This window comes from Eptesicus fuscus, chromosome 12, assembly GCF_027574615.1.
Source record: "Eptesicus fuscus isolate TK198812 chromosome 12, DD_ASM_mEF_20220401, whole genome shotgun sequence".
Taxonomy (NCBI): Eukaryota; Metazoa; Chordata; class Mammalia; order Chiroptera; family Vespertilionidae; genus Eptesicus; species Eptesicus fuscus.
In genome coordinates, this window is record NC_072484.1 from 24,401,272 (window position 1) to 24,417,382 (window position 16,111).

The window sequence follows — 16,111 nt, forward strand, 5'->3', positions numbered from 1 at the left end:
GGAGTCTGATCTTCGGTGGAAGCCAGACCACAGGGAACCTGCAGGATGGAGGCTGGGATATAAGGACCCCAACCTCACTCTGTTCCTAATGTTCAGTCTCCTATTGGTGCTACCTATTGGCAAAAGCAAATCAGAGGTCATCCATGTAGTTAACACAGGTTAGCCTCCCAGGGCTCAGAGAAGGTAGGAGAATAGATCTAGAAGGACATATGGAAGATATTCATCACACTAGCATCTCTCCAGGCCCAGATTTCTGCATTTCTCATCACTGCAACCTGCTCAAGGGATGCTGGTGAAACTCATCAGCTCACCATAGTACAAATGAACACAGAATTCCACAGCCAAGAAAAGAACGAGCTGATAATCCAAGGAAGGCTGAAATGGAAGAGTTTCGAAGTGTAGATTTTCACTATATTTAGGTCCTTTTAACCTCCCTGAAACTTCCACCAGAGGTAATAGTTCCGGGATGAATGCAGCCAGCTGTCCCTTTGATGATCTGTCTGTTACAACCCAGCAAGCTCAGCCATGTGGAAAACATTCATGGCACATGAGAATTTGCCCATGAATGGTCAGAGGGCAGCCAGAAGAAAATGCCCAAGCATTTTGGCTTTTCTTTTTAAAAGATTGTCAGTTTTATTGCAGAAAATTCATATATACATATATATATATATATATATATATATATATAAATGTATGTTTTTATATGTGAAAAACAGAGTTTATTCTTATATTACTTATTAATTATTTATTATTTTCCAAATGAACAGCTGTAATAATGTGTGTGTGTGTGTGTGTGTGTGTGTGTGTGTATACTAGAGGCCCAGTGCCCGAAATCACACAAGACCCAGACCTGCCGCGTGCGAGTAGCTCACCGCCACGAGCCCCACCTTGCCACGCGAGCCGCAAGCCCCTGTGCACCCTGCAAGCCACAAGGGCCACAAGCTCTGCCAATGCGAGCGGCTCATGGGCTGGGGGGTGGGGGGAGGGATCGAGAGGTGCTCCATGCACCTTCTGGTGACTGGTTGTTTGGTCATTATGGCGTTATGGCCACAGGCTTTTTATATATATAGATATATACATATATATGTATATATATTGCAAACTTTGGATTATTTTTAATGGGCAGTTTTAAACCCTGCTTTTGCATTGCTTTAACTAAAAAATTTGTTAAAGTATATAGCAGTCAGCTTTTGGTATATAACAAACTACTCTACAGTTAGTGGCTTAAAACAACAACTATATATTTGCTCATAATTCCAAGTTAGCGTATGAACTGACCTCAGCTGGGACAGCTCATCTCTGCACCATGTGGCATCAGCTGAGCTCACTTTTTATTTGTGATCAGTCTGCAGTTAACGACCTCACTCATTTGCCTGGCGCTTGGCTGACACTCAGCCAGGGCAGTGGAGGTACCGGCTTCGCATCACTCATCTCCCAGTAGACTAGGACAGGCCTATTCATGTGCTGCCTGTGATAAGGTTCCCAAGAGCAGCAACCCAGGCAGGCCCCAATGCACACACAAGTTTGAACCCTCCACTTACATCATGTTTGCTAATGTCCCTTTAGCCAGGGTAAGTCACACAACCAAGCCTAGATCTCAAGGTTGGGAGATGTTCAATGCCATTAGCCCTTAGAGAAGTGCAAATTAAAACTAGAAGATACCACTGCACATTTATCAAAATGGCTAAAATAAAAATAGGGATAACCCCACTTATTTATACATGGCTGGTGGGAATGTAAAATGGTGCAGCCACTCTCAAAAACATTAGGCATTACCTTTCAAAACTAAAAGTGGACTTGCCATGTGACATACACTTCAGAGCAATGTCAACTTATTTCTTCACATAAACTTGCACACAAATGTTTACAGCAGTTTTATTCATAATAAACCCCCACCAAGAAACTGCCCAAATGTCCTTGAAAGGGTGAATGGTTAAACCGACTGTGGTATATCTGTGCCATAGAATACCACTCAGCAAAAAAAAAAAGGAATGAATAAATGGATACTTGATGAACCTCAAGGAAATTATGCTGAGTGAACAAAAAAGCCAACCTAAAGGATACACACTGCATAATTTCATTTATGTAACCTTCATGAAATAACGTAATTATAGAAATGTACATCAAATTAGTAGTTGCCAGGGGTTAAAGATTAGGAGTGTGTGACTATACAGGGGACGCACCAAGGAGTCTTATGGGTTTGGTACAGTTGGATACTTGATTGTAGTCATGATTATGCAAGGCTACAATGTAATAAAATTCCAGAGTACATAAACACATACATATACTACATACACTCATGAGTTCAGATATAATTGATGAAATCTGAATAAGCTCTATGAACTGTACCAAAATGAATATCTTGGTGTTGATATTGAGCTATCTATAATAATAAAAGCATAATATGCTAATTAGACTGGACGTCCTTCCGGACGACCTTCCAGACAAAGCCTGGGCTGTGAGGGAAGCCCGGGTCCCTGGTGCCTGCTGGCAGCTGGAGGGAAGCCTGGGTCCCGGGTGCCAGAGGGAAGCCGGTGCTGGCAGCCGGGAGAAGGAAGGCCTACTCTTGCACAAATTTCGTGCATTGGGCCTCTAGTAGTTGTATAAGATACTAACATTAGGGACGGTTGGGTGCACATTTCTTTGCTACCTCCTAATTATTTCAAAAAAAAATTTTAAGACAGTGAAATTGTTCAGGTTTAAAAGGACAAATCCTTTCTGGCCTCTTCAAAGACCTGAAGGGAAATTATTTGCTATCAACTGAAAGTAAATCATTCACTATTTTTCCATGGCAGAAATAAGATCTAGTGAGAAGCAAAGGGAATGTGGTGTTTGGGGCTTGAAAGGGAAAATAAATAGCATGTCACAGAGTGGTTGCTATTACATGAAGAATTACATGAAGTAATTTGTGTAATACTGTCAGAAGTAAAGAAGGCACAAGGGAGATGCTCAGGGAGAGAGCAGTCCCCTCCCCCCGCCCCACCCTTACAATTAAGCATTGAGTCAACTCATCCACAATCTGCCCTTGGCTGGGGGCTTGCATTTGAGAGATGATACTCAGGGGCCACTAGACAGTGAGGGATTAACTTTTATCAAATTCATTAGCTGGAATGAAATTCAAACCTATTAAGCCCAGTGCACCTATTGAAAAGGGACACACACAAGTGATCTTTATCGTCTTTTTTTTTTTTTAATTATAAATTGCCACAATTTAAAAATTGGGAGGTTTCCTATGAAATTTCAGTTTCCTGTCTTCCCTGCAAACAATCAAAATAACTGACAACACTGAGCCTGAATTCCCACATGGCGGTGATGGAGGTGGTGTAATGAGGGTGAGTGGCACTTGAAGCAGCCACTGCTGGTCCCCCACCCATGATTTCCTATGTCAGTGCTCACTAGCTCCACCTCCAAATGCCACCACCTGCATCTCTTTCCCTGGCCACCATTGTCTGCTTTTCTAGCACAAAGCAGGCTGGAAATTCCAGGGAATTAACATCTGCACTCCCCAGGAACAGCCCAGACACGGATGATGGGAGTTGGTGTGCAAAAACCACAGGCCTTGCCTTTGGATGGAATAGCTCTGAGGCACATGTCCTCCACCATCTCCCAGACTTCCTCAGCAGGATTGAGATTTAATTCACACTGTGGTAACTTGCTTGGAAATTATTTAACCCTTGACTGACTGCCTTCCCTTCCCTGTTGTACTTCCCTATTTCACCACTAGTGTTCCCTGTACTTCCCCAGCACTGAATCCTTGACTTGGGGGTGTGTTTTGCGGGATCCCAAACTAGCATAATGTCCAGAGACAATGCACCATGTCTGTGCTCTCTCTCCCATGGGATTTGAAGTAAGGGTAAGGGATAGGTAAGGGGCATAGACTGGCAACTAGCGCTTTATGACTGCCCCATGCCCTCTTTACTGTGCCCCTGACAATCAGCTGGAAGTCAGTGCCTCTTTACCAAGGCTGTGTACCCCTGTTGTCCACTGTCTCCACGTGGGCCATTTAATTCATTGATATTATTTGCCTGGCTCCCTTAGAATTTGAGGGTTTTTTTTGGTCTCTCAAATAACTAGAATTGTATAATTAGAAGAAGACCTGGTGATTATTTCCCAAATGCTCTTCTTAAAGAGATTTGGGCATGTTAAATCACTTTTTTTTTTTTTTACAAAAAATACATTTATTCTGTATTTTAGCTTGCATCTATCATAATTACTGGTGTTCCTTATTTGTGTAGATACAAGTTACTGTCTAGTGTCCTTTCATCCTGAAAAGCTCACTTAGCATTTCTTGTAGGGCTGGTTGTGTAGTAACAAATTAAATGCATTCCTTTCCAATAATCTGAGATACACCCAACCTCTGTCTGTGCCCCCTTCCCTGCCACTCCACAGAGGTTACTTTTCCCAATGCAGGAAGCACAGCAGGAGAAGTCAGGAGACTCAGGTTTGAGGCTCGCTCTAATACTGTTGTGCAGTATCGGGCAAGTTCCTACTGCTCTCTGCACTCTGCCAAATGGCAGAGGGACTGGGTGAGGCCCCCATGCTGTTCCAGCTTAGCCACTGTGCTGCCCTCCCTCTCTTCTTGGGGTTGGCAGCTGAAGAAGTGGGCCTTAAGCTGGGGGCATCATCATCAGTCCCGCCCCTTCCGTTACCTCTCTGTTCCTCTGTCCCTGGGTCATTGTTCTTCTTAAAACAGTTCTCAAACTTCAGTGAACACCAAAACCTCTGGGCTCCACCTCCTGAGATTCTGATTCAGTCATCCTGGGTGGTACCCAAGAACCTGCATCGCTAACAAATTTCCAGGGGATGCTGATGCTGCGCACTGGGTACCATTGCATTATATGAAGCCCTCGGGAGCCAGGCTCAAAAGCATCCATGCAAAAACCTGGGGCAGATGCAAAAATTCTTTTTTACATTCATTTATTAAATGTATCGGGGTGGCATTGGTCAACATGAACATATAGGTTTCAGGTGTGGGTTTCTATGTTACAAGATCTGTGCATTGCACAGTATGCCCACCACCCAAAGTCAGATCTTCTCCTGTCACCACATATTAGGACCCCCTTCTCTCCCCACTCCCTTCCCTTTGGCAACCACCACACTGCTGCTTGTGTTCATGAGTTTCAGTTTTACATCCCACAGATGAGTGAAATCATATAGTTCTCAGCTTTTTCCGACTGACTTATTTCACTTAGCATAATGTTATCAAGGTCCATTCCTGTTGTTGCAAATGGTGCTATTTCATCCTTCATCATGGCTGAGTAGTATTCCATTGTGTATATGTACCACATCTTCTTTATCCAGTCCTCTTTTGCAGGGCACTTTGGCTGTTTCCATGAATTCTTGGCCACCATGAGTAATGCTGCAATGAACCTAGGGATGCATATATCTTTTCAAATACATACGTGATTTCGAGTTTTTTGGGTATATACCCAGGAGAGGGATTGCTGGTTCATATGGTAGCTCTATTCTTCATTTTTTGAGGAATTGCCAGGCTGCTTTCCATAGTGGTTGTATAATCTACATTCCCATCAGCAGTGAATGAGGGCTCCTTTTTTTTTTTCACAACCTCTCCAACACTTGTTATTGCTTGTCTTATTAATAATGGCCACTCTAAGAGGTGTGAGGTGGTATCTCATTGTAGTTTTGATTTGTATTTCTCTAATTGCCAGTGAGGTTGAACATTTTTTCATATATTTATTGGCTGTTCATATGCCTTCTTGAGAGAGGTGTATTTTTAGGTCCTCTGCCCACTTTTTGATTGGGTTGTTTGTTTTTTGGTGTTGTTTTATGAGTTCTTTATATATTTTGGAAATTGAAAGCTTTGCTGGAGCTACTGTTTGCAAATATCATCTCCCATTTGGTTGGCTGCCTCTTTGTTGTTTCTTTGTACAAAAACTAATTCAAAATGGATCAAAGACCCAAAGCAATAAGTTACATAGAAGAAAATATATGTACCAAACTTATGGACCTTGGTCATAGAGAACATTTTATGAACTTGACCCCAAAGGCAAAGGCAGTAAAGGCAAACATAAATGAATGGGACTGTATCTTCTGCACCACAAGAATGCTTTAGAGTGTATGCAATTTACAGAATGTGAGTTTTACCTTCTGTTGTAAACCTGTAGCTATCTTTTGCCCCACCTTCCATATTTTTGTGGGGCCTCTGATTCCCAGCCAGGACACATTGAGATGGATAGGATCTCAGGTTTAAACAGCAGCTTTCTCTGAGCTCTAAGCTCTAGTTTAAAGTCTGGCCCCCCCTGGAACAAGCTCCATCTCCTCTCTTTCGGAGGCAGACAGTGTGCTAGTTACAGTTCTCTTAGCCTAACTGCATTAGTGGGACTAAGGTGGTTTCCTAAGTAGACACATTGTACAATAAAATGAGGCTCAGCTTAGAGTCTATGTGATTTGCTTTTAAGATCTGCTTACAATGCCTTATTATAGTCATTAGTTGAGTTCTCATTATCTACTTGCAGATTTATTTGGACGAATGTTGTGTGTAATTATGTTCTTTTAGAAAATTTTCTCTTTTATGTACTTGGATGAGTAAAAAAAAAAAATGCAGAAGCACTTACACTCCTACAACAGAACAAGCCTAGCTTTCCAAGTGTCGAGTTTCCATTTCTCATCTTACATTTTGTCAGGGAGATAATTATTAGTCTGGCAGGTTGGGGTCTTTTTTTATGTCCAGAAAGAGAAAAACACACTAGAGATAGTGACATTAAAAACTGCCAATACCAAAATGCAAATGCACTCACCTCCTTAATTATGCAGATCTCTTAAATTTACAGGCAAATAAAATGTATTGGCCAAATTGTTCCTCCTCTTCCATCTGTGTAGTAGGGTTACAAATTTACTTATACTCAAGCTTTGAAAATCACTGCACGCACACACACACACACACACACACACACACACACACACACAATTATAATTTCATTGATTTTAAAAACTAACCTAGACTTCTAAACAAAACTCCATGGACTAGATTTTTTTAAAAAATCTTTTAAATTTCAATCAGTTAGATTTGGTATGCTTAAATATTTAAATTGTCTATCAAAGTTCAACCACATTATTATAAGGTTTAAGTGATACCTTCTTCAGTCTTTAAAACCACCTACCTCTTCACTCCTAGAACCCCCATCTTTCTCAAGGTAGTTCTGGGAGGATAAGGGACAAATGTGGATTATGGGACCTCAGGGTGAAGTAGATAGACTATCTGCTTGTTCCTCTCTGGTCCCTGCCTTGACAAAACTGGCCTATTCTGTTACCTGGAAAAGTGACCACTGAGGGTTAACAGGTTCCATCAGCTGCTGGGCTTTTCAGGAGAGCGCCTCTGTTGTACCTCACAACTCCAGCCTCCTGCCACAAGACTTGAAAGCCATCCTTGGGGCTGCCTCCTCATGTCAACTATAGACTTGTGCTGGGCACTTCCCCATTCCCTCACAGATTTGGTGGAGCTTCTGGATTCTTGCACACTACACAAAGATCCTCTCCTTTGTTTCTGTGGGGGTATATGCTATTCAGATATTTAATTATCAAAACAGCTGTCTTAAATAAGTCAATGATGCTTCCATGGGAATCGGTAACATTGCTTCAGGTTCACTTCCACCCACTCTCTTCATGGAGGTCATATTGGGCATAGCCAAGGCTGGTGTTCAACTAGTATTCACTAGTATATTTATTATTAAAATACTAGAGGCCCGGTGCATGAAATTCGTGCACAGGGTGTGTGTCCTTCAGCCCAGCCTGCACCCTCTCCAATCTGGGACATCCCTCTCACAATCCAGGACTGCTAGCTCCCAACTGCTTGCCTGCTTGCCTTCCTGATTGCCCCTAACCGCTTCTGCCTGCCAGCCTGATCACCCCCTAACCATTCCCCTGCCAGCCTGATTGATGCCTAACTGCTCCCCTGCCAGCCTGATTGCCCCTAACTGCCCTCCCCTGCAGGCCTGGTCACCCCTAACGGCCCTCCCCTGCAGGCCTGGTCCCCCAACTGCTCTCCCCTGCAGGCTTGGGTCCCCCCCCCCAACTGCTCTTTCCTGCAGGCCTAGTCGCCTCCAACTTCCCTCCTCTGCCGGCCTGGTCACCCCTAACTGCCCTCCCCTGCAGGCTTGATTGCCCCCAACTGTCCTCCCTTGCAGGCCTGGCCCCTCCCAACTGCTCTTCCCTGCTTGCCTGATAGCCCATAACTGCCCTCCCTTGCAGACCTGGTCCCTCCCATCTGCCCTCCCCTGCTGGCCATCTTGTTGTGGCCATCTTGTGTCCACATGGGGCAGCCATCTTATGTGTTGGAGTGATGGTCAATTTGCATATTACTCTTTTATTAGATAGTATTGCAATATTTTAATGCTTATTGGTTAATGTCCACTGTTTCAAGCCATTGGAGTATCAGACCCCCTTTGCCTCATTAAGCATGGTAATGCCTCAAGATGACTTCAGGATACCACTTAACTTTGTGTCTAGATTCTGGTACGTCTAGATGAAGATGGTTAGTAAATATTTTGAATATTGCTTCTGAGAACAGATTCATGTGGCTTCTCCTCTCCCTTCTTTGTGTGGGGATTTATGCTATTCAGATATATCTGAAGCCCACCATCATAGGTTGGAGTGGTGGGAAGTGATGTATAATAAAGAGTTGAGTCCTGACATAATCAAATCACTGCTCTTTTGTTCTCTTCTGCAAATCATCCCAGGCTAAAAGGGATGGAATGTAGGAATTTTTACTTCTCTGAATTGTAGACTCCTTTTAAAATAGGGAAACAAGAGTTATGGACCAGCTGCCATAGCCCAGAGCTCTCTTCTTCATACCACAGGGAAATCTGTGCTTGGCTCTTTATGTGTCAAAGCAATTGATAAAATCACCTCTTCACTAAACCAGCTTTCTCTAGCATGTATCTGAAGTAATCTAATCTCCTTCCACTCCAAACCACACCACACTGACATTGGCCTGATTAAGGAGAAGATCATGAATAAAGAAATGGAAGAAGAAAAAAAACACATTAATAATTTCCAAAATATTACCCTAATTCATCTGTAATTTAACTTTGATTCTAGACACAGCTGTCTTCAATAAGTAAATCAATGATGAGAGAGCACCAATGTGTCTATTACATGACCTGCTATCATATATATGTGTGTGGGTGTGTCAATATAAAATCAAATCTATCTAGCATGTGTTTTTTGGTGTCTACTACTTTCCCAGCTCTTGAGGCTTCACAAGTGAAAGGCAGAGCTGCTGCCCTTGAGGAATATCATTTCTATCCAGAGGGACAAAAATCAGCATCAGAAAACAAATCAAGATTGAGTGCTGAGTTCTCTCAGATTTGGAAAGGGAGAGGTCAATATAGGCTCCTGAGAACAATTTTGGGGGAAGTGGACTTTGAGGTATGCATAAGGATTGAATATAGTTTCTCACTATGATGAGGAAAAGAGCAAAAATATCTCCTCTCACCAATCATTTTTGCAATAAGACAAGAAAAAAATAAAAGTGTATACACATTAACAGCTAATAGCTCAATTTTGAAAATAAAATGCATTTTAATAAACACTGCCTTTATAATTATTCAAAATGTGTATATGCACTTTTTTGGATACCCTATATATGCAGCTTTGGAAAAAAGAAATAAAATAAATTTTGTTCATAGGTGACATGATGGTCTTGTAGAAAATCCAAAAGAAGCAACAAGAAAAACCCCTGGAGCCGAAACCGGTTTGGCTCAGTGGATAGAGCATCAGCCTGCGGACTCAAGGGTCCCAGGTTCGATTCCGGTCAAGGGCATGTACCTTGGTTGCGGGCACATCCCCAGTAGGGAGTGTGCAAGAGGCAGCTGATCGATGTTTCTCTCTCATCGATGTTTCTAACTATCCATCTCTCTTCCTCTCTGTAAAAAATCAATAAAATATATTTTAAAAAAAAGAAAATCCCCTGGAACTAATTAACAATTATATCAAGGTTTCAGGATATATGATTAATATATAGAAGTCACTTTCCTATATTCCAGCAATGAACAAGTGGAATTTGAAATTAAAAAAACACAATGCTATTTACATACTTAGGTATAAATCTAACAAAATATATACTTGATCTATATGTGCAAAACTCTGATTAATAAAATCAAAGAACTAAATCAATGGAGAGATATTCCATGTTCGTGGTTAGGAAGAGTCAGTATTGTCAAGTTGCAGTTCTCCCCAACTTAATCTATAAATTCAACGCAATCCCAGTCAAAATCCCAGCAGTTATTTCATGATATTCACAAACCAATTTGAAAGTTTATACAGAGAGGCAAAAGATCAATACAATATATAGCAAACAAATATTGAAGAATAAGAACAAAATCTCAAGACTAACACTGCCACACTGTCAGCTTTCTAGGTGGTATTGACCAAAGAACACATAAATAGACCAATGGAACAAAATAAATGCCCCAGAAATATGCCCCCAAAATTATATTCCGCTAATTTTTAACAAGAGAGTAAAGGCAATACAATGAAGCAAAGATAGTCTTTTCAACAAATGGTGAAGAAAAACTGGATACGCACATGCAAAAATTAAATCCAGACACAGGCGTTATATCCTTCACCAAAATTAACCCCATATGAAAACATAGACTGGATGAAGTATAGGTTTAGAATGGAGGAGAGAAATCTGCATTAAGCATGGGAGGCAAAAGTGTGTCCAGCAAGAGTATGTCAAAAGAGAAGAGGTGAGAGTTTGAACCTGAACCCTAGGTAGCCCAATATTTAAGGTGTAGGCAGCAGATGTAGAGCCAGAGAAAAGGCTGATGTGCACATTGGTAACTTTGTCATGATCAAAGGAAGAAAACAAAAAGAAAAGGGAGCCAATATTTAAAGCATCCTATGTAAATGAGGCCTTACAATCATTCACATACAGAAATAGGTTTGGTTATTTGAATCTCTCACGTTACCGTAGAAATCTAAATGTGTTCAATGCAAAAGAACCTTACCTGCAGTAACAGTTTGTACAAAACTCTCATTGAGAATAGCAATTTACTTAAACTTCATCTGTTACATTCATCTGTTGTGGGGTTGAATTTTAAAGAATTTGTTGCTTTTAGTATATTTAATGTGTAAATTTTTTTGTTTCATTGTTTTATAAAAGATATAAGCAGCAGGAGTTTAAAGATATAAACGCTTGTGGTGGGGCCATGAGAGTTTTTCTACTAAAATGGCTCATGCTTTCCCAATAAAAGGGTCTGACAACCCCTCTGCCAATAGTATTCCCAAGGCCTATTAATGAGACTGTGTTTTGTTTTGAATGTGAAAGTTTCTATATATTTCTACATCTCCAAGCCAGCACTTTTAAGTTTGTTGCTTTCCTTTCCTTTCCAGATAAAGTTATCGGACTTTGGTTTCTGTGCTCAAGTTTCCAAAGAGGTACCGAAGAGAAAATCATTGGTTGGCACTCCCTACTGGATGGCACCTGAAGTGATTTCTAGGCTACCTTATGGGACGGAGGTAAGGGGATGACATCCATTGAGAGAGGCAGGGTTTGGATAGGCTCAGGGATGGGATATAGTAGTTCTTCGGGTGTTAATGACCAGAGGCGATCAGGGTGATGACCTTTGACTCTATATTTGACCCCTATTCACTGGCCTGTTACAGAGTAGGTTGTGGCAGAGAGAGAATGGCCAGCACTGAGAATATTGCCACAACACTGACCAAGAGGAGTGTATTGATATCCTACCATGGACATAGATTCAAACTCTGACTCCACCCTCGGTGGCAGACATACACAGAGCAAGGTAATGCAACTAGAAAAGTGGCCGGATACACACACAGATGAGCAGGTGTGATGATTCAAAGGATAGAGGGTCAGAGAAAGCTCCACAAAATGGAGGTAATAATTGGATGAGCAATAATGTTTTCCCATAGAAAAAAATCACATAGGAATATTACATTTCAAAATAAGGCCCAATTTCTCTTTCCTCTGGAGTGGAAACAATTGCTCATTATTTTTTAAGGGATCAGGCTTAGCCACATGACAACAGGGGACCTTCTGGAGAGGGACTAGTGTGAGTAGAAGCTCTGAAGCATGCAAGGCAGCACACACACAGAGCAAGGAGCTCACTCCTGGGCTGGCAGTGTTCCCACATGTTATGGTGCAGAAGGCGATCCTAAGAGAGGAGAAGCATAGAAGAGATGGCATGGATCAATGAGCTGAGGCTATTGGCATAAGCTAAGGTGGGCTCTGCTCTCTTTCCCTTGTTTGCTTGTCCTTGGATGAGCACTCAACTTATTTTTTTCCCTGTGGTTCCAAGAGCATAAATTCTCATTGAAGGTCACTGCAAAGGTTAAAACAAGAATGCAGCTAACTGATAAGCAGTGTAATGAGGCTGTAACAGGGAAGTGACTGTAACTGGGGATTTATGGCACAGCTAGGGCTTCCCATTGTCCTGGCTCCCCATTCTTTACTCAGAAAGAATTGCTTGTCATATCCTCCTCTTCTTTTCTCCTGAAAATGGTTTTATAAAATAGGGTTTTGTGCCTGCTGTTTCAAAATGATAAGATGCAAAAGAAAGAACCCCAAAGTATATGTGTGGGGAGAACTATTTTTAAAAACCAAATCAATACAAGAATCAGAATATATTGTGTTGTGCAATGTAGCTCTTTGTAGTTTGTTATGAATATGTCCAAAACTCTTATTTTTTATAGTTTAAATGTAACTTTCCTCTTGATGTTCAAAACAAAACTTTGCATGCTCTTCTTACCTGCCCTGATAGATAGTTAACCACCAAAGTCAACAGGGTAAAAAAATAAAGTTCAAAGCCTCAGAATGTTAAGACACTCATGTGTACCTATTTATCAGAGTCTTCACTGAATCTGAAAAAGCAAATGAAATCCATTAGCGAATACTTGGTAACTCAGTGATTCAGCCTGTGAATCTGTGTTGTAACTGTTGGGATATTGTAAAAAAACCACATAGCCTGGGCAGTGGTTGAGCGTGGACTTATGAACCAGGAGGTCACAGTTAGATTCCTGTTCAGGGCACATGCCCGGGCTGCAGCTCGATCCCTAGTGTGGAGCATGCAGGAGGCAGCTGATCAATGATTCTCTCTCATCATTGATGTTTCTATCTCTCTCTTCCTATCCCTTCCTCTCTGAAATCAATAAATATATATATATGTATGTATGTATTTTAAAAACCACATTAATTTGTGAATATATATGAATCTCTTTGGTTCCCTGGAGACATCCAACATTGCAAAACGTTCTCCTTGCCTGAAATAACCAGTGGGTTGTGCCTAACAGGTGGACATCTGGTCTCTGGGGATCATGGTGATAGAAATGATTGATGGCGAGCCCCCCTACTTCAACGAGCCTCCCCTGCAGGCAATGCGGAGGATCCGGGACAGTTTACCTCCTCGAGTGAAGGACCTACACAAGGTGAGAGGCGGCATCTGTTGCTGAAGTTCAAAATCGTTCTTGGATTTATCAGTCTCCCTGAAGTTTTAAAGACTAGCACATCAGATTCAAGAGTAGATCCTGATTTACACGCAGGGACTTTCCATTAGAGTCACTTGGATTCAAATATCCGTTCTTCCTGTTCACTCACTAGCCAAGGGATTCAGCCTCTCCAACTTCAGAAAGTTCATTTGTAAAATGGGCCAAGGTTGGCTCCTCTCTCATAGGATTGGCTAGAAGAGGAAACTCAACACTCCCTCATTGAGCTCTGGCTACATGCCGGGAACTGTTCTAATTGCTGGAGATATCACAGTGCACGACCCCAGATGTCCTGACTCTCATAGAGCTTGCATTCTAGTTGGGAAGCCAGATAAAGTACAAACAAATGGTTGAACAAAATAATTTCAGAGATCGATACGTGCCATGAAGCAAATAAAGAAAGCACTGTGATGTGATGGAGTGTGCAGGTGAGGGCACTAGGAACTCGTTTAGGTTAGAGAGAAAGCAGCCCTTTCTGGGGAGGGATCACTCAAATTGGAAAGAAGGAGCAAACCAAGCAAAGATCTGGGAGAAACATGTCCCAGACAGAGAGACAAGTGCAAAGTCCCAAGCCAAGAGGGAAAGCTTATATGCTGAGAAAGTGAGCAAAGAGAAAGGATGGTGTCAAAGAGGTAGGCAGGGCTATACCAGGCAGGGCAATGAAGGACATGGTCAAGGGGTGATGTAGTCTTTCCTGCTTCCCAAGTAGGGCCATCCTCAGGAAAAATGATGCTAAGTTGAAGAACCATCACTGAGGTGGCCACCAGTGAGGGCGGGGCTCTCTGAGAAGGTCATTCCACAGCACCAGTACTCTAAACACTGACCCCACACCTACCTCCCCTCCCATCTCCCTCACAGCAAAAAGAGGAGGAGGTGGAGCTGTCTTGTAGGGAGACTAGGAGACTAGTTTGTCATGATAGCATCTCCTCTTCCCTCTCCCCTAAATCTTAGGGAAGAGCCCCACTAGAATTACTCATATAGATTGTGAGGACCAGGCAAAAAGAAAAAGAAAAAAAAGGAGACTGAATTGAACAAGAGTTTGAAACGCTTCATGCATTGGGCTAAGTTTAAATAATGAAATGTGGTTAAAATAGTATGGCATCAAAATAGCCCCACACCCACTATGAACGAGTGTGATGTTCTCCAAATTCAAGTACAAGAGCAGCTTTAGTCCAACTAGTCAAACCTGGAAACTGCCCCAGGCCGTTTCCCAAATGAATACATAATAATACGTGGTGTGTGAATACCAGACGGCAATGAGAAGGCTAGGACTTTTGCTGCACAGGAATGAGTCTCACAGACACAATGAAGAGTGAAAGAAGCCAGACAGAAAAGTTGACAGTCTATAACTATATGACTCCATTTCTGGAAAGGACAAATGCAGGTGAAATTAATTCATGCTATTGGAGGTCAGGATGGTGGTGAGCCTCTGCAGGGAAATGGGTATTGATGGGAAAGGGGCCCACGCTAGCCTCCTAAAATGAGCAATGCTCTATATTTGTATCGAGAAGGAGAGTAAATAGGTGTATATATATGTTTAAAAAAAAACCTACTGTGAAATATATACTTAATGTTTACACACTTGAATGTATGTAAGCTGTTCCTCAACATTAAAGGGAAAGAAACTCAAGGGGAAAAAATGCTATGCTCGTGAAATATCCTTGCAGGAAACAAGTTCCTTCACAAAAGGGGATTTCACAAAGACCTGATGGTTGTAGTTGTTAGAAAAATAAAACTAGTGCATGTTTATACCACACTTCATCAAACAGGTATGACCCGTGCTGCGCATAGTAAGCACCTTATAACAGCTGCTGCTACCACTCTTACCGTTATATTTTTATTTAGTAAATAAATTGTCATTCTTTGTTGCATTGCCATTCACTCCTATTATTTCAAACATGAAGAAGGTAAGGAAAACATCATGTGTTAATAATCGTAATACCTGTTTTTGCTTCCACAACATCTTTCTCCTCAAGCTGATTTTCTGGAATGATTGGTAGAATGATTTTTCTGGGAATTCGCTGGGGAACCATTTCAGGGAAACTGGGTGAGCTCTGTGTGTCAGCCCTCAGGACGCTGTCACTGTTTTCACAGGTTTCTTCCATGCTCCGGGGATTCCTGGACCTGATGCTGGTGAGGGAGCCCTCTCAGAGAGCCACAGCCCAGGAACTCCTTGGACATCCGTTCTTGAAACTGGCAGGTCCACCTTCTTGCATCGTTCCCCTCATGAGACAGTACAGGCATCACTGAGCAGAGGATCCATACAGGTGACAAAGCCAGAGGAGGACACGAGAATAATTCAGGAGAACATGAAGGAAACCACAGAACATGCAAAGGCCTGTGCATTCTAACCAGCTGATCGGTGGGACAGTGTGATGACCAGCAGGGTTTAACAGACCAGGGCATCTTCTTGTGTCTTAATCGGCATCTCTCCACTGACAGCTGGCATGCTCATTGGGAACACGGCTTTCATAAGTCATCATTATATTTTTCAGCCCTTCATCCAGCAAATCAGAAGGACTCAGTACAAACTCAGTTACGATACATCCTAGCCACATGCAGGGTAACACATAGGATTTTCTATATTGAAAGAATACTTTTCTGGCAAAAAAAAAAAAAAAAAGGAAGGAAAACAAAAAGCACT

At 42.0% G+C, this 16,111-nt stretch overlaps 1 protein-coding gene across 1 annotated transcript in view; it reads left to right on the plus strand.

Annotated features, from left to right (window-relative positions):
* The window catches only part of PAK5 (p21 (RAC1) activated kinase 5), a 148,034-nt gene extending 132,270 nt beyond the window's left edge, over positions 1 to 15,764 (plus strand). The window contains exons 7-9 of the mRNA XM_008141087.3: positions 11,356 to 11,481; positions 13,276 to 13,410; positions 15,562 to 15,764. Of these exons, the coding sequence (XP_008139309.2) occupies positions 11,356 to 11,481; positions 13,276 to 13,410; positions 15,562 to 15,717 (417 nt within the window). The 3' untranslated portion in view covers positions 15,718 to 15,764. The remainder of the gene's footprint in view (positions 1 to 11,355; positions 11,482 to 13,275; positions 13,411 to 15,561) is intronic.
* Positions 15,765 to 16,111: the final 347 nt, after the last annotated feature.